General features: G+C 39.2%; 1 protein-coding gene across 1 annotated transcript in view; it reads right to left on the bottom strand.

Annotated features, from left to right (window-relative positions):
• The window catches only part of cdkal1 (CDK5 regulatory subunit associated protein 1-like 1), a 244,967-nt gene that overhangs the window by 202,618 nt on the left and 18,637 nt on the right, over positions 1-23,712 (bottom strand). Inside the window, exon 4 of the mRNA XM_031751788.2 lies at positions 4,652-4,736. Coding sequence (XP_031607648.1) covers positions 4,652-4,736 — 85 coding nt within the window. The remainder of the gene's footprint in view (positions 1-4,651; positions 4,737-23,712) is intronic.

The following is a 23,712-nucleotide window of genomic DNA, read 5'->3' as shown; positions in this document are numbered from 1 at the left end:
TACTTATCCATTGTTACTCTTGCTTCATATATTTGATGTCTTCAGTTTGTATCTACAATGTAGAAAGTATTAGAAATAAAGAAAAACCATTGAATGAGAAGGTGTGTCCAAACTTTTGACTGGTAGTGTACATACTTTATCAAGGTTACAAGTTAAATTCTGCATTGTGATAGGTTAAGGATTCATATCAATTGAAAGCGATACAGTTTGGTACAACAAATTAGGCCCTAAGAAAACCAGTTTAATGGTCGAAAGAGGCCTGCTCCCTTGTTATTTAATGGCAAATAACAGCTGAAGTTGATCCGAAGTGTTAAATTTGTATTTTATAGCTTTTCACTATAATTTTAAATATGAGGCCCAAATAGATGCAAGTGCAGGAGGCCATCAATAGAACCGAGATTAACTTGAAGCAGGTTGATGGGGAGAGAAAAGTAGGGAGAAGGAGAGAGCAAGCTCATGATGTGTAGCATAGCACAGGCCAGAGGAACTGCTTATTGATCCTCTGAGTGCTGATAGAAGTATCAGAGCGAATTATGAAGTGTGCAGGACTGTACTCGGGAAAACTAACTGGACAGTGTTTCAGAGTGCAAATGGATAATGACTCAAACCGAAAACAAAAACAATCCAAGAGTTTCTCAAAGCAATAAAATGGGCTACCGGGTTGAGATTACACCAAGTCACATGATCTGAACCCAACAGAGCAGCTTTTCAGTCTTTAGATACAAAACTGAAGGCAGAGACTCACAAACAGGCAACAGCTTAAAGTGGCTACAGTGTTTGCTGATATCCACCGAGTTGTAAGTCAAGTGTAGTGTTGCAGAGAGTCAAAACTACAAAAACTGTCTTTGTCCAAACAAACTATGGACCTTACTATCTGAACAGAAATATTGCCTCTGCAAGTGTGTGCGAAGTCTAAGTGTGAGTGTGTGGTACCAGGAGGCGCAGGCATAAGGGCTAGCGTGTGACTGAGCACGAGGCAGCCCGTGTGCCTGTCTCCTCCTCTCATTTTCCCCCCTCTCTCTGTCCATCATACGAAGAAAAGGCAAAGGAAAAACATTAATTCTTGGGGGAAAGAACAAAATGGAATGACATGTCGGCATTTGGATTCTCTCACATCCCCGTACCCCCTCATTTTGTGTCTCCATCTTGCAAGTCACAAATGATGAAAGGGAGAAAAACTTTTCCATTTCTTCTGTGTACGTGTGTGAGTGTGTGCATCTGTGTGTGAGTGTTTTTGTCCTTCTCAGTGAATAGAGCATTAATTGCATTAGCATTACAGCTGGGTGATTTTCCAGTCTAAGAAAAACTCTAGCATCAACGAGGAAGACATTTCAAAGTCCTGAAGTGTGTTGTTATATCGTGCATTTCAATTGGCAAATTCGATGCATTATTTTTATAAAAAAATAAAAAAAATAAAAAAAATGGCATAACAAAAGGAATGAAAGAAAACTGAGCACCAGGAGACAGCTGGAGCATGAAGACTGCACTGATCAGGTTGGCCAAGTAAAACTGTTCACCTCTTGAAATATTCCCTTGATAGAAGTTATTCAATTGCAATAATTCAGCCACCAAAATGAAACTGTGGCAGATAATAAATTAAAGCTTTAGCATGAAATGCAAAAAGAGTAAAATCTAAAAACAAAGTGAAGCTAACTGGGGCTCAGCTCTTTTTTGCTCTTCACTAGCAAAGTGTCCAAAAATTCAGCTGGTGCTCCATGCTGTGTGGCATCTGTTTGTAACATGACAGAGGCAATATAGGAAATAAAGGAATATCATAATAACAAATAATAACTAAAATCTTTCTCCATTTTCTGAGTATTTGAGGCAGAATAAAATCCCTGATATCTAATCAGGTTTTTGATTATTGTTGAGTTCTCTCTGTGGGCCACTGATGCACTGTTGGACTGGAGCAGCTGAGGTCAGAGCAAAAGCGTGTTAACCTGCACTCTCTCAAGAGGCCCCAGGAGAGAAGCTCAAGTGTATATTAATTTCACACGACTAACTTGATGTTAGACAAGGATCATTAATTCCACTTTCCCTCTTCACACTGGCATGGTAAGGTTAAAACCGCATGCAATAATATGCGGCGTATGGACATAAAAACATATATGTGTTTGCTTAAATTATTTGGGATTTGGATTTCTTACTCAAAATAAACCTTAAAACCTTTAGTAGCAAAATGCAAGTTCTGAGTCACAAACAAAAGCACATACCCGCCAGGTGTGTGCGCCCCTGATGGAGGCAAATTAATCAAAATGCAAAACAGTTAGCTTAATTTCTCTGTGTTTATGCAAATGGGTGTGTGTGTGCACATCACTGAGAGAGACCAGTAGAACAGTGAGTAGGTGGAAATTGACACCGGGCAAAAGGCTAAAAAGATGTAACACACACACACACACACACACACACATCCAAAATTATGCATAAGAAAAAAGGTTTTTGCAAAAAAAGCATCACAATTATGTCCACGATGGAGTAGAAAAGGTACATTTTGAAATAATTAAAGATGTTTAAAGAATTACATTCATGGTAAAGTATACCCTCTGTCAAGTCTGAGGTTTTATTTGTCAGAATATGGTAAAAATCCATCTAGTCCTCACAAAATTTACAATTATTTTAATACAAACTCAGAAGCAGTGTAAGTAAACCCCGGGATTCATTAGCTTGTAGAACCTCCTACTAGCAACAACTGAAAGTAACAGTTTCCATATAACTTTTTCAGTGTCTCATATTGCTGTGGATGAATTTTAGGCTTGGTTCATTGAGATTTGTAGGCATTTGTTTATGCATAGCTCTCTTAAGGTCCTGTTATAGCATTTCAATCAAGTTAAGTTTTGGACCTTGGGCCGTTACACCTTTTTCAACCATTCTGTTGTAAATTTCCTGCTGTGCTTAGGATCATTATCCTATTGCATGATCCCACTGTGGACCAAGCTTTAGCTGTCAGAAAGATGGCTTCACATTTGACTCTAGAATACTTTGGTATACAGAGGAGTTGATGGTTGATTCAATGACCACAAGTTGCCTAGGACCTGAATCTGCAAAACACCCCCAAATCATCAGCCCTACACCACCGTGCTCATTACCTGTGTTTGGTCTTGACAAACATGGCACTGTGCATCATGACCAGCATCTCCACTTTGTTCTCGTTTGTCCAAAACACGTTGTTCTAGGGATGGACGATATAGCGAATGTACTCGATGTCTCACAAGTTTTTCCATTTACGATGGTTGAAATGGCTTTATCGTAACCATCGAGTATACATCGAGTAATTGCCATGGCAATATTAAGCTGTCTTCATGTAATTCACTGCGAGTTTTCTTTCTCCCACACGCTGCAAATGCATCATTACCCCTCCCAACCAGAAAATTTTCTACCTGGCACACATGCATGTTTTTACACTACCAGACTGGGAAAAATAACCATAAATTTTTTTTTAAAAAAAACCAAACATTTCAATTCATTCAGATTTTTTGTATTCAAAGTGGGGAAAAAAAACACTGAATGGTGAATTTGAATGAGTATACCAGTACAATAGTGCATTTTAGGCACTTTATGGTTGCAAATAAAATTTGATTTGGGAGGTGATTTAAACATATCGTGATACATATCGTGTTATAGCCAAAAAAAAAAATACTGTGATATTAGATTTTCCTCATATCGCCCAGAGCTACATTGTTCCAGAAGTCTTGTAGTCTGTTCAGATGCAACTTTGTAAACCTAAGCTGTGCTGCCATGTTCTTTTCAGAGAGAAGAGGCTTTCTCTTGGCAACCCTTACAAACAAACCGTACGTTTCAGCCTTCTTCTAATTGTACTTTAACATGCTAATTAAGGCCTGTAAAGTCTCAGATGTGCCTCTTGGGTTTTTTGGAGTTTGGATGAGAATTGCATGCTCTGAACTCGGGATGTCCGCTCCTGGGAAAATGTTCGCGTTTCTTAATGATCATCTGAATGATCCACACCAGCAAAAGGGCCAAACTTCTGCTTTTATAGATGTGCTCACCATTGTTGATGATCAATTAATCAAGTGCATTTGATTAGCAGCACCTGGGGGCTACTTACCTTCTTATTTCCTATGGGAGAAGTAAGGCTGCACTTAGTGCTTCTGAATTTCGGCTTAAATGTGTTAAATATGGCATTTTTTGTAGTTCATTTGTGTTAAATTAATCCTGGATTACGTTTTCTAACAAAACACAATTAGATGTTCATTTATTTATGAGTGAACTGCGCTCCCTTGTCACACATGGTTGTAATCATGATTCAGATTTAGTAATATAAGACATAATTATTCTGAGAAAACAAACTCATTACAATGGGGAAATCTTTTTGGCACACATTAATTTGTAGAAAACTATTTCTGATTGTCTGTTAAGCAGCAATTCTACCTATGCCAGTTTTTTAACTTGTGTTAAGATTATTTTTTTTACTCTTTTATTGTATCTTTTTTTTATATAATTTATCATTTTTACTTTTTTTTCTTTATTCTTAACTCTCCTCACAGAAGAATGAGCCATCATAACCCCATATAAAAGACCCACTTAGCAAAGCTTAGTTAACACTTCTTTTTCCAGTTCCTATTAAAATGTAACGATCCTTCGAAAAAGACAAGGATACATATTGTTTGTGTGTGCATTGTGTTTTTTTCATTACTTGATTGAGTTTCTGAAGTGATCCTCTGCAGGGTTTTTCACAGTGCAGCTGTTGAGCAACCACACGTCTGCTTCTGTCGGGTCATCTACAAAGAGAGACAACGCATTTTATTTTTGCAGACTGGAAAAGCAAACGTAGCATTATAATGTTATGAGTACCCAAGATGAAGCCAACACACAGAAAAAAACAAAACAAAACTCATATAAATGAGTCAAGCACAAAGCACATGGCATCCTAAAAGATGAAGAAGTGCTTAATTAGTCTCTGGTGGAACTCCTTTGCGTCTGAATTCCACAGTGAGTCAGTTTGTACTCACAAAATGATCCAATGTGTGTCGGTAATTTTAACCCCATCTGTAAATTCCCACTTCTCTATGTTGTGAAAACTAGAATTAGAGCGCACTGGAAAAAGTGTCTGCGACAAAACAAGGTTGATTCCCGTGTCCACTTAGCATTTTCTGCACATATATAGCTTATATAATATACCAAGTATACAACTACATTTTTAAAGCTGAAAACCAGCTTTGTATCAAGTGCCAAATAAGATAAATTCTCACACGCGCACACACACGTGCTCTTTGAGACGATGGTAGGAGTCTTAGTACTGCCAGGAGAGCTGTCACACACAGATTTGAAGGGGGTGTAATGGCACGTTGGTGGTGGGGCACTAGAAGCCTGCTCCTTTATGCCACATTAAACATTAAACCAAATATTTCAGGAAATCTACTTCCCTGCTGCAGCCAAGTATACTCACACACACAGCATTATAGTTAATGTGCTATATGGTGGTTTTATGTAATAAAATTACCAAAAAAAAAAAATCGGCACACCTTAGGTAAACTCTACCAGTCAATAGGGTTCACTTTCAAAAAAAAACAAACCCTCAAACAAACAGCCTACATACCATTTTTTTTCTGCACCAAGGGCAAACCAGAATGAAACAACTATTAAATTATTCATAGTACCACACAAATATATGCAAATGTATCTCCACTCTCATTCATGCTGTGACCAAGTATTCAACATTTTTCGGTATATTCAAATTCCAGTTCGTTAAAATGTAAACCTTCATGATGTCACTTTGCCACTCGTTTTGAATACATAAGACAGAATAAATTTCAATATGATGACCAATCTGTAACAGAGATTTTAATTCAGTAACACACAAGCACAGACGCACACCGCCGCATCTTTAAAATGTACAAATGCAGACGGTTTTGGGGGGCTTGAGGTTTGTTAGTCGACTGGATCCGACAGTAAGTTTGACTAAATGATGCCTCATCAAAACAGACAGACAAACAGACAGTCCTTCTAAAAGCACTACGTGTGACTCACAACAGTAGGGCATGAATCACGAGCATGTTTTGGGTTTGTTTGGGCTTTTCTGTTTGGAGTGATCAATTCTTTAAAGGACAAAACTAATAATAGAAAGACCAGACATAATGAGTAATCCTAAAGCTACAAATGTGTGTATATTTGTGCTGATGATTGGGAAATGAATAACGGAAAGGGACGCGGGGAGGGTGAGAGAAAGAGAGAGAGTGTTCAGCTGGCAAAAGCTCTTATTATGCCTACATTTATTTGAGAGGCAACTCACACACAGGCACACACGCACACACACGCACGCACGCACAGGACTTTAGTGAGAGTGGTCTCAGCTGTGTGGTTGCTTTCTCCTCTCAGTCCCAAGGGATGCTTTCCAGACCAACAATAACAAGCTCTCCATCAATTTAACAGAAACACACACACACACACACACACACACACACACACACACACACACACACACACACACACACACACACACACACACACACACACACACACACACACACACACACACACACCCCTGCAAAACAATCCTAGCTACAGAATAAGCACAACTTGCTAGTGTAGAGATAAAAACTGGAAAAAAGAAAACAACTACAGTAAATATTATGGTGCACGTCCTGGATTTATTTATTTTATTTATTTAGTTTAAAGTGACTTTTTTTCCCCTCATTATGAATTATAATATATCATATTAGCAATGGGCCTTTATTTTGAAATTAATCTATTGATTAAAAATACAAATAATCTTAAAGAATGATCAAGTGAACAGCAAATGAAAATGCATACAACATCCCATGAGCCCGAATGTAGAAGCATTACCTTGCAGCTCAAAGCTAACATACAAAGGCACATTTATGACATCACACGGTGTTCGAGGTCAAAGGACGCTTTATTGTGTTGTATTTTTGGAAAACGGAGGCTGTATTTAACTAAACATTTACAGAGAGGGCGCGGAGGGAGCGGCGTATTAACAGAGCCCTGACAGTCGCTGTCACATTCTCAGTGACAGTTGCTTTTGCTTCTTCTTTCACATTTTCATCTAACTGAAAACTAATCCAGGCATAACTGCTATCAACCATGTGACGATAAAAGACAGGCGCTGGCTGTTACAAGCAGCCAACCTTGTAGATGTGCAGAGGACGCAGAACCTCAAAGATGCAAGACCGTACATTTGCAAAATAAGGTTTTATGTAGTTATGGATTAAATGGCAGCAGCTGAACTTTAGATCATGTTTTGTGGCATTTTTTTTTATTTTTTTTTAAATCAGTGAATCAAAGTGCAAATTTAGACTATAGATGACTTAGTAGGACACTAAACATTTCCTAGGGTCAGACTAAAAATTAAGTCTGCATTAGATCCTCTGTTAGAATATTGAAATACGGGTCAGCGCACATGTTCTCTGCCTCTTCATCTCTCATCCTCAGGTATGGACTTGCTTTTATAGAGCGCTTTTCTAGTCCTGCTGGCCAATCAAAGCAAAAGCTTTCTCACGGTAACCTTGACTTAGTCACCATTTAAGCACCGATAAATTCCAACCACATAAAGACATGATGTTACTGGAAAATCTCTGGAATTTCATATTTGCATGCATTTGCATGAGGGTAGAGGTGCAGCCAATGGCGCAGAAGTCATTTGGTTATTTTTTGCCTGCCATGGCATGACAATGTCTTAAAACACAAAGTGCACAAAAACTGTTGACTTATCTTATCTAATACAGAACAAAAAGATCTGTATCCTAGCCCTGTGCTTTCACACCATGAATGATAACTTTATCAGTTAGACTAAGGTGACACCAGTGGGTAAATGGGTAACAGGTAAAAAGTTTAATGATGCTGTTCCTGCCTTTGTGCCATTCTAAGACTTCACAGAACACATGGAACAGCAAAAAAAAACAACAACAACATTTCTACACAGCATATCCAAACAAAATCTCATTGGGGCCTTCATGGTGAAACCATATTTATATGCAAGTGCATAAATGTATGCATCTGATATTATGAGAAATAAAGAGGGCATGTAATAATGGCTATTCACTCAGTGTGCAGCACGCACATAAAAAGCCTGTTTTATATTTTGCTCAGTGTAAGAAATCTATTCCATTTGACCACAACAGATTGATATTTTTGGGCTGTATGTTTGTGAGTTTCTCCGATGATATTAAACAAAAACAAATCCAGCAATCCCAAACCGTTGACCCCAATATATAAAAAAGAAATTGACCTGTGTGCATGCACATGTACAAAACTTGGCTTCGATTTCTATGTATGTGAATGGAGGTGCGGTACGTCTACAGAGGGCTTCGATTCTCCGTTTTTTTTGTTTTTTTTTTTTTAAATAATGATTAAATCTAAACCTTGAGGTTATTCCTGTTTACACCCTGTGTTTGCACGCGCATGTGTGTGTGTGTGTGTGTCTCACCCTAACGTCACCCCAAAACCAAATCATACAAGAGAGACAGGGATATTGGAAAAGCAGCACCTGTGGTCAGTGTGTGTGTGTCTGTGTGGCTGCAGACGTATACACAGGGTCATACATAACATATTTCAATCACACTACTCCCTATGGAGATGATGTATAGGAGGTTTGGGAGCAGGTGCAGTCATCAAGTAAGTATGGATGGAAAAATGTCCAAATCAAAGGAAAAAAAGTGACTGCAAGTTATTGTTTCTTATATAAAAATGAATTAAAAAGAATAAAAGAATACGTAGGACCGACTTAGAAACGAGTCATCCTGAGAGAGAAATTGAAAGCGTGTGTGGAATAAGGCAGGTGATAATTTACCCGAACACATTTTCATTTAAAAAAAAAAAAAAATCCACAATCAACATAACTGATTAGAAACAGAGCCGGAGTCCTATTTGTCTGCTCACCTTTACACTTAAATGTTTTTGGTTTACAAACACTACAAAATGATGAATTCTGCTGTGTTTGCACATGACTGTATTTCTTGTTGATTTACCCACAGGTGTGCGCAGCACCCCGCAGAGCAGCAGACAGTAGGCTCAGCTGCAGGGTCAGAAAGCAGAGGAACACAAACAATAACAGGCAGAATGGGAATACGGTAATTTCTGTATGCAGATGTGCCAATTTACAACTGAAAACTGTAAATTTCACTCACTTGTTTACTGTAAACAGACAGTTGCCTTGCACTTAGAAATGAGAAATGTCTGTGGTTTTGTCTGTGTGTCTAAATTTAACTGATTATAAATTTTATATTTTTCTATTAGGGCCGAATTACATTTGCACTAAATAATAAGGATATAAAAGCACATAAAATATGTATAAGAACTCATTTTCCACTACAAATATTATTTTTACAGGCAAACTAACCATAATGAAAAGCAGAGGCTCTCCAAATTTTCATGATTGAGTGCCAATTTAGGGAGCGAGCACGACTGAGGGCAGCAATATGCTTAGAGGATGGTTCATTTGTCAATGTTAGCGAGGTTTACTCTGCAACAATGGCTACAAAAGACAAGCTGAAATCGAACAGACAAGATACTTTAGTCCTGTCACTTTATAGTATGACATGAAAAGGATATTACAAATATTACAAAAAGGCCACCATTGGCCAGCACGCCCTGCTTTCTGAACTCTAGATATAACGGATAAACGTTAAATCTCCAGTATTAGCCTGGAACTTACAGTTTTTAACCACTGAAAACTGTAAATTGTCTGTTCACTGTAAAAAGAGCCGTTTTCCACTTTTAAACGACGCACTCTATTTAAACCCACACTTTCTCCAGTTAAACAAGAGGTTTGATAGTTTTATTTTTTATTATTATTATCTTTGTAATACCAGAAATGTTGGTTTTAAAATGTTTTAAAATCAGAGTAAAAATAGCGTACAGGAAACTACTTTATTATGTGGACAAATGATTTGCTCCTCGTCACTGATGAGCCATACCAGCCACAGGTCTGCCAATTTTACATTTCTTGTAAGCAATAAAGAGTTAGATCATCTCTGAAAAGAAAAGAAAAACAAGTATTTTAACAAACTGCAGGTTTGGAGCACTAAATTTTTAGCTGTTACCTGATATTTCAGTCAAGTAAAACAACAGAGACCTTGTTAAGAGCTTTGGCTTATATCTATGTTGTGGAAGATTCCTTCTCATTACATTGTTACCAGGATAAAAGCAGACCAGTCTTCAAAAGCAGTGTTGCATACCAAGATTAAACAGTTACATTTATTTTGCATCTGACCGGTTCAAAATTCATTAGGATGTGAAGCTAAAAAACTCTTTTTGAGGCACTATATAATTTTATTGTCAGAATTTGGACCCCAACCCAACAGCACCTTTTAAATATTGTGGTAATGTTAAGAAAATACAGAAAAAAATAAATTAGAAATCTCTCTACATATTCTAAATGTTTTAAAGTATACACACAAATGACAGGAAAACACTGAAAGTCTGGCCACTCAGCAGGTCTTAGATGACTAATCTGCCGGTTTAAATGATTAAATGACTGAAAACCCTTTACATTCATTTCTTCAGCTAATTCACCACCTATAGTAGGCTAAAACTATCCTCATCCAGAGTTTCCCTATAAGTATAGCATAGGGAACTTGTGATAGATATTGTTGCTATAAACAATATCTTTCCGCAGTGGGTATAAGGAGCGTCTGGACATCTTTAAGTTTCTTGAAGACATTTCATCTCTCATCCGAGAAGCTTCTTCAGTTCTAAGAGCATCTGGTGGAGAGTCCCAGATTTTAAGCCCTGTGGGAGTGTCCCCCAAGAGGGTCATGGACCCCCTATTGATCCTCTACCTAATCACACGAGCCAAGGTGTGAAAACGGGTGTGGGTCACAATCAGTAAAGGTTTCGGGTGAACCCATTATGAAGCCTAGCCCCACCCTATCATTTGATTTACTGAGGTCAAAAGGCCCAGGATGTGAGTGGGTGTTAAGGCGTCTGGGGAGGGATCTCAAAACTGGATTATAGATGGCAGACGGTTGGTATCGTAAGCCACACCCTCTGTTCAAAGATGGTCGTTCACAGTGAACACTCCTCTGTCTTCTCTTTTCAAAATGTGAACATTGCCGTCCTCGAAAAAGTGACCTTTGCCCTTTAGATGCCGATGGACAGCCGAGTCTTGTCCCGTCGAGGTGGCTCTTATGTGTTGTGCCATACATTTATGTAGCGCCTGACCAACATTGTATTTTTAATACTGACACCAGTATTGATATTGTTATTTGGTGATTTTAAAAACCGATGTATCGTCTCATTATATGTTCTTCTTCAAATACACAAAGCATAACATTTGGTATGTGTAGCCATTTCTGAAAAGAATTGTCCTCCTGTGAGCTGATACAGTGGATATGAATACAGCTACACAGATATTTAAGAAAAAGAACAAGTTGGAAAACCGTGTTCTAGGCCACAAAAATCTGAACCTCTTCCACACTGGTAGATGATACATGAGAGCCACGGCAGGGACATGCGTGTGTGCACGTGCGTGTGACAGAGAGAAGGGGCAGACAGCAGCCCTACGGGTCATTTTGATGCTCCTGGTGCTTCACATACAGACTAAACCATGACCCACTTTCCGCCCCATCCCACAGACACCCCCACATTCACACGCATTTCTCCCCCTTGTTATTTCTGTCCTGTACCCTCCATCCATTGCACCCTTCATCTCTAACATATCGTCTTTTCTCCTCCTCTGCTGCCCCGACTGCTCGTCAGACACACACACAAAAACGCACAGGACATGCTGACCTTGGGATACGGCGCTGTAGTGCTCCATCGGGGTAAGAGTGCTGGGGCAAGGGGTGGCTTTGGGGTGAATGGACACACTTGACTGAGCTAACAAGGCCTGTATGGACTTACTGGCTGATAGGCTGGCCGGACAGCTGGATGCCAAGCGTACTGGCTGGGAGGACAGGTGGACTGGAGGGCAGGGCGGGGCAGTGACCCCACTCCACCGTGTTATGCATCTCCCAGAAGTCAGATAGAGCTCACTGCCATGAATAATGTCCTAGCACAGATATGGCTACAGCCCACTTTCCCCCCCTTTTGATTCCTTTATTTATTTATTTATGTTCCTTCCCCCCCACCCCCAAAAAAACACACTAAACTAAATACTAAAGCATATTTCATAAAATATATTGCCAGTAAAATAAATATTTCAAACAATCACTTTTAATGTATTTAGACTTTTATTATCCTGGCACTACTTCAGTCTTAATACGTCACAAGAAAGAAAACCTCATGCCACTATCACAAACACATAAAAATTCAACAGAAGGGAAATTGAATCAAGCTTGTTTTGTTTTTTACATTTTTGTCAATTCATCATTTCTTTCAACAGTTTGTGTCAAAACTGCGACTTTACAACATCCCACAGTCACAGGGACCAGTAAACAAGCACAAATATAACAGATACAATCGTGTGTGTGTGTGTGTGTGTGTGTGTGTGTGTGTGTGTGTGTGTGTGTGTGTGTGTGTGTGTGTGTGTGTCTGGTTGGGGCAAGGCTGATTCTCAGGTGATAACATTTCTGCCTAAAAGGTTCCTTTTCCTTAGGGGGACGAGTGTGAGTGTATGTGTGCGCCTTACTGATGTGGCAAATTCTGAATGGCTCTTAGAGGACTTATGAGCTTCACCTCCAATCACATTTTACAAGGAAGCACTTGCACTGGCACACAGCTACAGCCACACAAACACTAAGACATACGCACACTCATATACACAGACAGAAGGCCCTGGGGTTTGGCAGTTGGTCCATACATCTACAAGGGTGAGCAGCCACTCAGCCGTGGATGATAATGCAATCAACTGTCATTAGAGGGATGCTGGCTGACTGCATGCGCACACACACGCGCACACACACGCTCAGACCTGTCATACTGAGAAAACTGCTCATATTGCTGTGGTAAGACGGGATCCTACGTTTACATTCACTTTTTCATGAAGTCCTCATTACAAGGTTGGAAGCAAATGAATTTCTTAATAGATTAAACAATGAAAAATAATCATCAGCAGAAAAACAAGAACGGAAACAATCTTCAGCTATAGCTGAACTAAAATATGTATAAAAATAGCAGAAAGCATGCACAAACAAAAAACACTGGCACAGGCACATCTAACTTTATCACTGCTTCATCTTCTGATGCAACTACAGGGCAACACTAGTGCACAACAGAATCAGTGTCTCAATATTACTAAAGCGTCTCAGGGCATCAGTTCTTTGTCCTCTTTTGGCCAACTCTCTATTTATTCACGTGTTATTTAAAGCATGGTGGCATATAGTTTACAGAGTCATCAGCATCTCCGTAAACTGAAATCAGATCAGACAGCCTGCTTCTCTGCTGACCAGCCAACCCATGTTTTATGTTTTAAAACTATAGATTGCCATACCCTCTACAAACTAATTTTCTATGTTATATGTGTCTATAAAGTTAAAAGACACTCACTTTAGAGTACAAACATGAATACACTAACTTTACTGAAAGCAGTACAGACTGCTAAAGAAAACTGTACTGGGCTATGGAGGAAAATAAACACAAGAACGATCACAAAGAGAAATTTTTTTTCACCCAGATTTCCATTCAGATTGATTTTGAGTAATTTATCCATTTTGAGTCGTCTTTTTTTCAAATATTTGATCTTCAGGGTTGGAAAATCCCAAACTAGATTTGAAAAGAAAAAAAAAAAGCTTACATATTAGTACTAATTACATCATCTGAGATGTCAGATTTTACAGTTTTTCTATTTTTGACAAACCTCAAATACACCAGACTGCAGTCCTCTCAGACTCACTGTCTACATCGACTCTGTTAAATGGCAGAAATCCACAGCAGTGGTTCTCGTAATGTGTGCATAATCTCCTGACTCTTCTCAAGGGACAGATATGGCCGTGTGTGTGAGTGTCTCTGTGTGGAGGTAGGGAAGTAGAGAGGGTATGCCAAGTTAGGCACAGCGGGGGCCCGTGATAGCACTCACGTCAACAGTTTGACAACATCTTAGAAAGATCTGTTCACTTGGGATTACTCTCCTGTCCTCAACAACTCTGAGTACATTACTGTGGAGGAGGAGAGTGAGCCTGACAGATAGGGGCTGAAAGAGACAGAAACGATGAGGATGCAGGGCTGAGAGGCAGGGAAAGAATCAAGACTAACAAGTTAAGAAGGATGGAGGTGAAGTGAGAGTAGAGATTCAAAAGGGGGGGGGAAGAGAAAAAGAAAAGCAAGCCAGAAGAGATTGAAAAAAGGAAAATGATAAAAATGAAATCCAAGAAACAGACAGAAAGAGTACAAAATAATGAAGATAGGTAAAGGAGAGGGAGCTAGCATTAGAAGATTAAGTGGGAGTACCTCGGTGAAAAATAGCACGCGACTCAGCTGAAAGTGGAGCAGGCATGATGAATGCTGCGAGACAGGCCAACCACTAATTTGGATGGCAGAAGTTTGCTTCCACAGGGCAAGAGGCCGGAGTCAATCTGTCTCTCTTACGTCTGATCACAGAGCCACAGTGTGTGCACCTGGGTCCAGACAAGGGCCCCCGTTTCAGACCAAAACTAGTGAACTGCCAATATAAAGAGTCAAGCATATACACGCCTACACGGGGAAACATTAAGGCATGTTTTTCCACTACAGTCATGGAGTTACAAATGTATTTTCAGGTATTGTGTTTCAAACCAATCACAGTCTCCAGCAGAATTAAGGTCTTGCAGGGCATATATGGGTTACATATATGGGAAAAATGTACAATGGAGAGTGATGATAAACATCTGGAAGTCAACTTCATGCGATTTTAAGTGTGCATCAAGTGTGATTTATTGAGCTGCAGGCAGGCACGAGATGGAAGCGAGGCCTAAATAGATTTTTGCCATTACATGTCTCACCTTGCATAGATAGGATGATTTGAAGTCTGAGGTTCATGCTGTAATTGGGGCCAATCACTAGTCAGCAGCTCAGACAGAAAACCATTATGATCATCAGCGCAGACATAAAAAGGTATTTCACACAGCCAGAAAGGGATTATTAGAGTCAAGGGCACAAAAGTCAGGGTGTCTGGGAGAAAGAAAGGCCTGAAAGGTTACTGACTGACAGATTAATATACCAGTGATTTCACTTTTACCACACACCTCAGAGTGAAAAATGACACACACTTTCGCTTTCCAGTGTAATTTCAAAGGCCGGATAAAGAATCTATTTTCCAATTAATTGCCTTTTTAAAATCCAATATAGACTCTTAAAAATCCTCTGACTGACGTTAGCATTTGAGCACATGTGTCCTATACATATTTCATCTTTGCTAAATATTATTCAAATGTGCACAAAGCTAGCGTTTTATCATTTTTAATCTAGCAAAAAAATTACAGATGGCTATAAAAGCTGCTGAGAGTCTCAATAGTCCAAACTAATGAGACGGTGAGTGTTTATACGGGCCCGTCGCAGTTTAAGACCCCCGCAGCCGACCGTACCAATTGTATATGATCCAGACAACACAATTACACGAGAAATAGAATAAAGAAGGAAAAGTCTGCACACTGGTCTGAAATCTGTGAGTGTTGACAAGATATTTTCTCTGGCTACATCATATGAAGCCCATAAGTCGAATAAACAGGGTGTGGATTTTACTTTATCCAGTCTGTCCCTGCCGGGAGCTAATACTAGCCAGCCAGCTGCCTGCAAACATCAGGCTGATCTTGTCAACACAACACAATGCTGCAGACGAATTAGCGAGCAAACTTTCAGTTTCTGCTCTGTCTGTTTAAAAGAAATGTCTTAAAAAGTCCATCCGTGAGTCTAAGACACAGGATGTAAGTAGAAACAGCCTGTTCAACGTATTGAACGGTGCAGGTCCTAAAAATGTGTGTGGGGTACTGTATTTATTAATTAAAATGATCATTTAAAAACTGAATGTGAAAATAAATGGTTTGTTTCCGATAAAATGACACTTTATGCACATGTATCAAAAATAATAATCCAGTTTCAAAAAGCTAGATTTCTTCTGCTGAAGAGATCAGCTCTGTTTACCCGTTTGTTCGTTAGCAGGCTAGCATCCACAGTTTCCAAGATATCACATTAGCTCAAGTTGATTTCATTTTCATCTGATCGATCAAGGTCATGCTCTTCTGGAGGAGTTACACTCTTTGGATTCTCTTGTTTTTAAAGCAATGGGCACCGAAATTTGTGGTCAATTTTAAAATACACGCATGAATGTAAAGTTTAACATACACAACTTTCAATGTTCACTAGTGCTTTACGTGTCCCCCCTCGGATGCACGGCATGTGACGTTATGATAGTCAAACACATCGCATATTTTTGTATGCATGTCTATCGTCACTGTAGCCGCTGCTGCTGTTACGCTACCAACCAGCAACCACGTAAAACCTGTGAAGACACTGATGAATCCCCAGTAAACGTTACGTCGAAATCAGGCCATTCTTTCCTGACAGACTGTGTAAAATACAACCTAAGACAAAATCAAAACTCACCATTGTTGACTCAGCACCTTGCGTGACATCACATTAGCAAAACTAAGCTGGTGTTTGTGTTCGGATCTACTGGTATTTGCGGCGTGTTGTGTTTGCACGTCATTTAGAACGCTTCATATGGAAATGTAAGATGCACAGAAACACTCAGCGATTTAGTGATTATCACGCGATGGAGTTTATATTATAACATATGCAGAAAAACTTTCCTCTGTCACAGCGAGAAGGCGAATAAGAAAAATATAGATTTGCATTTTAACTCCTCTGGAGCAACTGATTGCTTCCATTGTCATTTCTAAGATGTGCTGGTTTTCAAAGGATCACAAATAATTTAACTATAAAGCACATAAAATTATGATGGGAGCTCATGAAAAAAAAAGCGAGAGAAAGAGTGACTTTCTGTACCTCAAAGCCAACTGTCATGCACACCATGGTAACCGCAGTCTTTTCCCCATTTCACAACAATAACAGACTAGACAAATATTGACACGCCATTTCCCTGCCATTACAAATGTGATTATATTTGCTGTTTGCCCTAGGAGATGGCAGTTAATATTCAATGGTGTGCGTGTACCTTTGTGTGAAACTGGGTGTGTTTGTGTATATGCACAATTGTGCGATGAAAAAAAAAAAAAAACAGAAATAGTGCATGGAAAGAACACACGTCTGTTTGCTCTGCACACAAAAGAATGTGTTAGAGGGCGACCAAGGATCCAGAAATTTCCTCTGTGTGTGTGTGTGTGTGTGTTTTCTTTTATGCCATATGTCACCTGGTACAGAGACAAAGAGTTAGGACAGAAAGCTTAAAAAGTAGGAACCACCTGTAGTTAAAAGCTCACCTGTCCTCTGGGAAAAAAAGCCTGCAATGAATGTGTACTGTAGCAGATGGAGTGTGAGGCGAAACAAAGGTAGAGGCAGTAGCTAAAAGGGGCTGTGGTCAATAAAGGGAGAATACCAAAGCAGATCTTTTAGTTTTTTGTTTGTTTTTTAGTAGCCTAGAGAATAGATAACCATCTTTCACAATTACACACAATGACCTGTCTTATTCTGTCCACAGTTTAGATACACACTGTAAAGGAATGGCAGCTGAAAGGACTCCAATTCCACCGTTTAGATCCTGATCTACCAACATCCAGGTTCATGCGCTGCTTAGACACGTGAGCAGAACAAGCATGGCTACTCCAGCTGTAGGCGAAGAATGTGGAGTTAGAAGTTTGTCAGTGGGAACAGAGAATTACTGGAAAAGCAGCTGAATAATATAACTGCCACAACACCAAAGCGGCTCTCTCCACGGTGGGAAAACATAAGGGGGGATGGCGACATTAAAAATAAATGTCTGTGTATTTGTGTTGTTTGCTTTTCGGCCACATATTACTGGCAGAAATGGGTTACAAAAATTATTTAAAAAAATAAAAAGGAAAATATTGATTTCAAGGCTTTTTGTACGACTGTTAGCAAAACGAAAGGATACTGTATCAAATATTTACAATCTCCTACAACATGTTGGATTATGTGTTGTTTTAGTCTTTTTGAGCCTATATATTTAAAAATTGATTGAATCAGCCCAAAAATATACGGCTAATTAGCTATTTTGAAACTCAAAACGACTCCTGAGAAGGACTCCCAACAGAGGAACATTGCATAATCTTTAACTCTGCATATGAAGAGCAACCATCACTGACGATGAGTGAAAAATAAAACTTGGAGTAGACGTGGAATTAACACTCTCCATTCCTCTGCTGGTTAGTGGCTGTACAGCCAGCCACAAGGATCAGAGATTTTAGCAAGAAGCCAACTACAACTACAACATCAAACATCTTTAGGAAGACGAGAAAAACATGAGGCACTGCTGTTTTGTTTTTACGAGAGAAAAAAATGTGTGTGTGACTTAAAAGCAGGCATAATTCTTAGACTCAAATTTTACTGAGGTTAGCCTTAATGCTGTTTATACTCAGATTGCTTGTTAGCGTTTGGAGCTAATAACTACTTCACATATTTATGTTTCACATGTAAAGTGACCTAATTTGATTAATAGTAATAATTAGAGCTTCCTCTGTGTTTTCTCTTCTTTTTTTTTTAACTTCTGGGTGAAATTGAAACAATTTAGGTCATCTGGCTCCTTATTCCCAAATCTAAGCTCAGGGACATGCAAATCAGATGCAAATGACACCCAGAAAAGTGAAAACTAGTTATGGGCCGTGGTAATAAATACTGAATTTAGCCTCTTGGCATTCTAAAAGCAGCCAGTTGGGGTTAATATGCAAATTGTATGCAAATAGCCCAGATGCAGAGAGTGCCTTTTTCTCCCCTGATATAGAAAGCATGGGGGGTGTCCTGATGGCTTAGAAAGCAGAAGCATATAACATGCCCTTGTGATGATACCATCCCCTGATACTTGCACTCTTATATTCACTCTCCAACTATCATAAAAAAGAGAAAAGCACAGATATGATTAAAAAAAAGTGTAAAGGAAGACAAGAGAAGAAAAATTACAAGCCTGTTTGAGAGGAAAATGAGGGGTAAGACAAGGAGACAAGAAAAATTGAGAAGTATGGTATGTAATTTCAATACTAAATCCCAGACAGCGTTGTTAGCTGATTAGAGGATCAGTGTGGAGGCAAAGGCAGAAAAAAAATAAGAGTAAAATATACAAAGTACAAAGTAGGAAAGAGCCAAGTAAATGTAAAGGGAGAAGGGTGCGAAAGGATGATGAGCTGGATAGAAGAGACTACTTTGACACAAAGGGGTTCAGGGAGTAGTAGTCAGCAGCTTGTATGTAAAAGTCACAGGAGACAGACCTAAAGATTGTTCAATTGCTGCTGTTTGTGTCTCCACAAATTACATGCACCACCTTGTTCATACGGTGTCTCCACAAATGCTATACACCATGCTATATACTCGCAGTTCCACCATAATCACTATAATGCTGTTAATTGAAACCCAGACTTGCCCTGAACACATCACCTGATCTCCCTACCTGCAATGGTACCACATTCAAAATGAATACCACAAAGCTCTTAATCACAGATTCCACCCTCCAGTACACAGAGGCAGGCTGGTTGCTGATGTGCTTCGTGCCGAGCATTAAAGGGAATGTGGAGGCTGGCAGGTAGACTGGTGATTAGACGGGCTGTTCTGCTAACGGCATGTAGATGTAAAAAAAAAAAAAAATTCAACCACACGCCAATACAAATTGCTAGTCTGGTTCACAGCACATTTCCATACACAGAAACTAAGCAGGGTGGTCCGTTTTTGAGCTGCGCATTTTCATCATCTTCTTTTTATCTTAACACCAAAAATCTACAGTGACTCAAAAACCCTGACTGCAATAATTGCTGGGATTTAAAGACAGAGGAAGAGAGATATATGGATGTAATAAAAAGGGACACCAAAAGCTAAAAAAAAAAAAAAAAAAAAAGGGGGGGTGTCTCATGACTGGATTAATGGAGAAAATCATGCCAAAAATATATCAACAGAAAGAAAGGAAAATAAATACAAGGATTATTCTGACTGAAGAGCATGAATTGAACTGCAGCTATTGATTAACTCTCTAAATTGACCATAATTTAAGATGCAACACAAAAAAGATCAGTGACTTGGCACATAGAAAGCAATTTAAATTGACCACCTTTATTTTCCAAGTAGTCACTGGCAAAAAGGGACTCTCACTTTTTCCATTAACCTCACATTGTCCATATCCTGCTGCTTTTCACTGCTTTCAGTTTCCTATGAGCATCATATACCACACCCCTTCTAAACTGCTGGGCCTCATTTAAAAAAAATCTCCCTTTTCTCACTCTCATCTTTTCAGAATTCGCTTTTTATTTGAAGTTATTAAAAACCTGTTTTATTAACACTTATGCAAATCCAAATGGATAATCCTATAGAACAACTGAAAGCATTTTGATAGTGAAAAGCTGCCTATGAGACCTGTGTGTGTGTGCGTGCACACATAAATGTGCGCTTCCATTCATGTGTGCCTGAATATATTATATAGGTGGAGTAAAGATGGAGCCAAATTCCAAAGAATGCGCCTCCCCTAATTAATAAATCATGACAAAAATGGAACAATTAAAGTGTTTCTCATTATAAATAATTGATATGTCTGTCCACAGAAAACGGCATCTCTCCTCTTGCAAATACAAAGAGTAAAAAACCAAAAGGTAGAAAACGCTGCTGTATAAAAACAAACACCGAGCCTAAAACAGCAACGTGGACGATGAGAGAGAGAAGGGAAGCGGGGGCGGCGCATACACAGAAAAAGCACACATTCCATCTCCTAACAGATTCCACTGAAAACAGATGGCATCAGAATTATCTGATGTCCTGTCACCATCTTTTTATATGCTAATCCAGCTCCTACACACATCCGAGTCGCTTTAATCAGATATCAGGTCAGAGAAGCTAAATCAAGCTAAAACAATCGTGCTGCTAGAATTTTACACTACGCCGAGGCAAGCAGTCACACACCAGCGTATCATTGCACTTAATGCCGTGAGACTCAAAGTGTGGGGCAACAAAGCTGGGCGATGTTGCCTCCCGCACTTAAAGTGACTGACAAATCGGACGGAGCATACCTGCTGCACTAACTCGCTCGCTGAAGAAGCTCCACACCTGAACGTTCAGCAACGTGACAAACTTCTCGTGCATAATTATCTCTTATTTATCCCCGTTTGCCAGCAGTCATTCTGTCACTCAAGTAGCAATGGCACAGCAGGAGTCTTGTTGTTTTCTGTTACTGCTCGGTTCCTGTGCCGCATGTAGCCGTTATTGATGTTTAGAGCTTCTGTTGATGATAATTCAACACTTTCTCCCTCAAAGTAAATCGGTTTCTAAATAAAGCTAAGAGATAAGAGTGCTTCTTTTACTGTATGGTCACCTCTGGAAAGGTGACAGACAAATAATGTTACCAAAAGATGCTGACTTGTTAAAGTTCGTGCAAATGTAGATTTTTTTTTATGCTTTTTATATGAACTCTGCTCTCTCTATCTTTTAAACAAAGTATATTATTCAATGTTTGCACTTACTAACTACTTTTCAACTGCTCATTAATTCAAATATCTAATCAGCCAATCAAATGGCAGCAACTCAGTGCATTTAGGCATGTGAGCCTGGTCCTGAAAACTCACTGAAGTTTAAACTGAGCATCAGAATGGGGAAGAAGGGTGATTTAAGTGACTGCGAATGTGGCGTGGAGTATTTCAGAAACTGCTGATTTGCTGGGATTTTCACACAAAACCTTCACAAGGTTAAAATTTTCAGTGACCTGCAGCTCTCTGTGTGAAAATGCATGCAAGTTTATTTTCAGGGGGTTTATTTCTATACTTCTTTTTGCATGAGTGTATGTTGTATGTATGCTGCTATGACAATTCAATTTCCCTCTGGCATTAATAAAAAGTTTCTCTGAACCGACCTCCAATCTGATCTGAATAAAACACCTCTGAGATGTCGTGCAACAGGAGATTTGCATCATGGGTGTGCAACTGACAAACCTGCAGCAACTCTGTGATGCTTTCATGTCAACGTGGACCAAAATCTCTGAGAAATGTTTTCCATCTGTGAAACAAGAATGGAGTTCTGAAGGTAAAAGGTGTAATTAATAATGTGGCCAGTGGGTGCACATCTACAAGGCTCCTTTCTTCTTGTGTAGATGGACAGAGGAAGACACATGCACACAGAAAAGGCTGTGATCTTCATGTCAAGGTTTTTCCAGTATTTAGATTTTTTGGCATCATGTAAAATACAGCTACTTTTTTTTTTTCCTTTCCCACTGAAAACAGTGAAATACAGCCACATCATAATATTCCTGTTCAACCACTTAACTACCAACGATAGATAAGTTCTACATATTAAAAAAAATGCTGAAAGAACACACACAAGCAGCCAAAAAACACACATACACACACATAACAGCTGGGGCCTTCAGAGGATAGACTTATTGAGTTCAACCGCAGAAATACACACGGATAAACACACACACACACACACACACACACACACACACACACACACACACACACACACACACACACACACACACACACACACACACACACACACACACACACACACACACACACACACACACACACACACACACACACACACACACACACACACACACACCATAAGATCAGATCAGATCTCAGAAGGCAGTGTCTGTCTGAAAGATTAGAAGAACCATCTGTCCGCCATGTGGAAAGCATTGGATTATCAATAAACTTCACACACTTTTCGATGTGCATGCATCCATGTGCCTGTTTGATCCAGAAACCGAATGTGGAAAGTAAATGGGGGTAAAAGCAAAAATGACAGAAAAACGAATCTATACACCAGAATATAAAAAATAACAAAATTAAAATAACCACTCCTAGTAAAAATTTCAAAATAAATCTCTAGATTTTAGCAGACTAGATAGATATAAAATATATGTATTGTCTATTTTTGAAGAAATGAATAAAGGTGGTGCTTTTTTTTTTAAGTCATGAGTTTAATAATATATATAAGAAGAACCCTAAAAGTTACACTAATGCATTCTGTCATTATTCAGTCCAAGCTAGAACTTATAAAAGTTCTATAAACACACAAAAACAAAAAAAACAATCACTCGCCTTCACACACACACGACCAGGAAATTGCTTGTGGCCACAGTTGATGCTTAATCAATACACAGCTATCGATCTCTTGCCTGGCTAAACATTACTTGTATTTACTCTGCTAACTTTCCCCTGTACAGATCCATATTGCTAAAATAACCACAGAAGGAGAGGATAGCAAGCTTTCAAAGAGGGCACAAAGAAGTTGAGCTGAAAATTCAAGCTCTGTTATCACCCTGCTCTGCACAATTGATAGCAGATGAGCCATTTGGCTCAAACCCTGTGGATAACCACACACAGTTGCTTATATTCATTCACAGTTTTTTTATTTTATCTGGTCAAGCAAGGTCTCGCCAAGGCTCCCTGTCAAGTTGCTTTTTCTGCTCGGCGATCAGGGTTACTTTGTCAGACGATGATTCAAATTAAACCCGCTGCTCAAATCATCTGCTGCTTTTTAATCCACTTTATCCATTATCTGTTCTCTCACATGGAAATCAGGAAATCTAGCACAGAGCTGACTCATTTATATGGATGAAGACGAGATCAGAGACGCATGCAGGAGTCATTACAGAAAGGACATAAGCGTGTAGCACTGAAATACTTGCAGGGACCACAGACTTCTGTAACATGCTTATTATCTAGTGCTTTCATTCAAAAGGGCGACTAGCCCTCACACAGCTAATAAATT

This window comes from Oreochromis aureus, linkage group 11, assembly GCF_013358895.1.
Source record: "Oreochromis aureus strain Israel breed Guangdong linkage group 11, ZZ_aureus, whole genome shotgun sequence".
NCBI lineage: Eukaryota > Metazoa > Chordata > Actinopteri > Cichliformes > Cichlidae > Oreochromis > Oreochromis aureus.
This window is presented reverse-complemented; position numbering and strand designations above follow the sequence as displayed.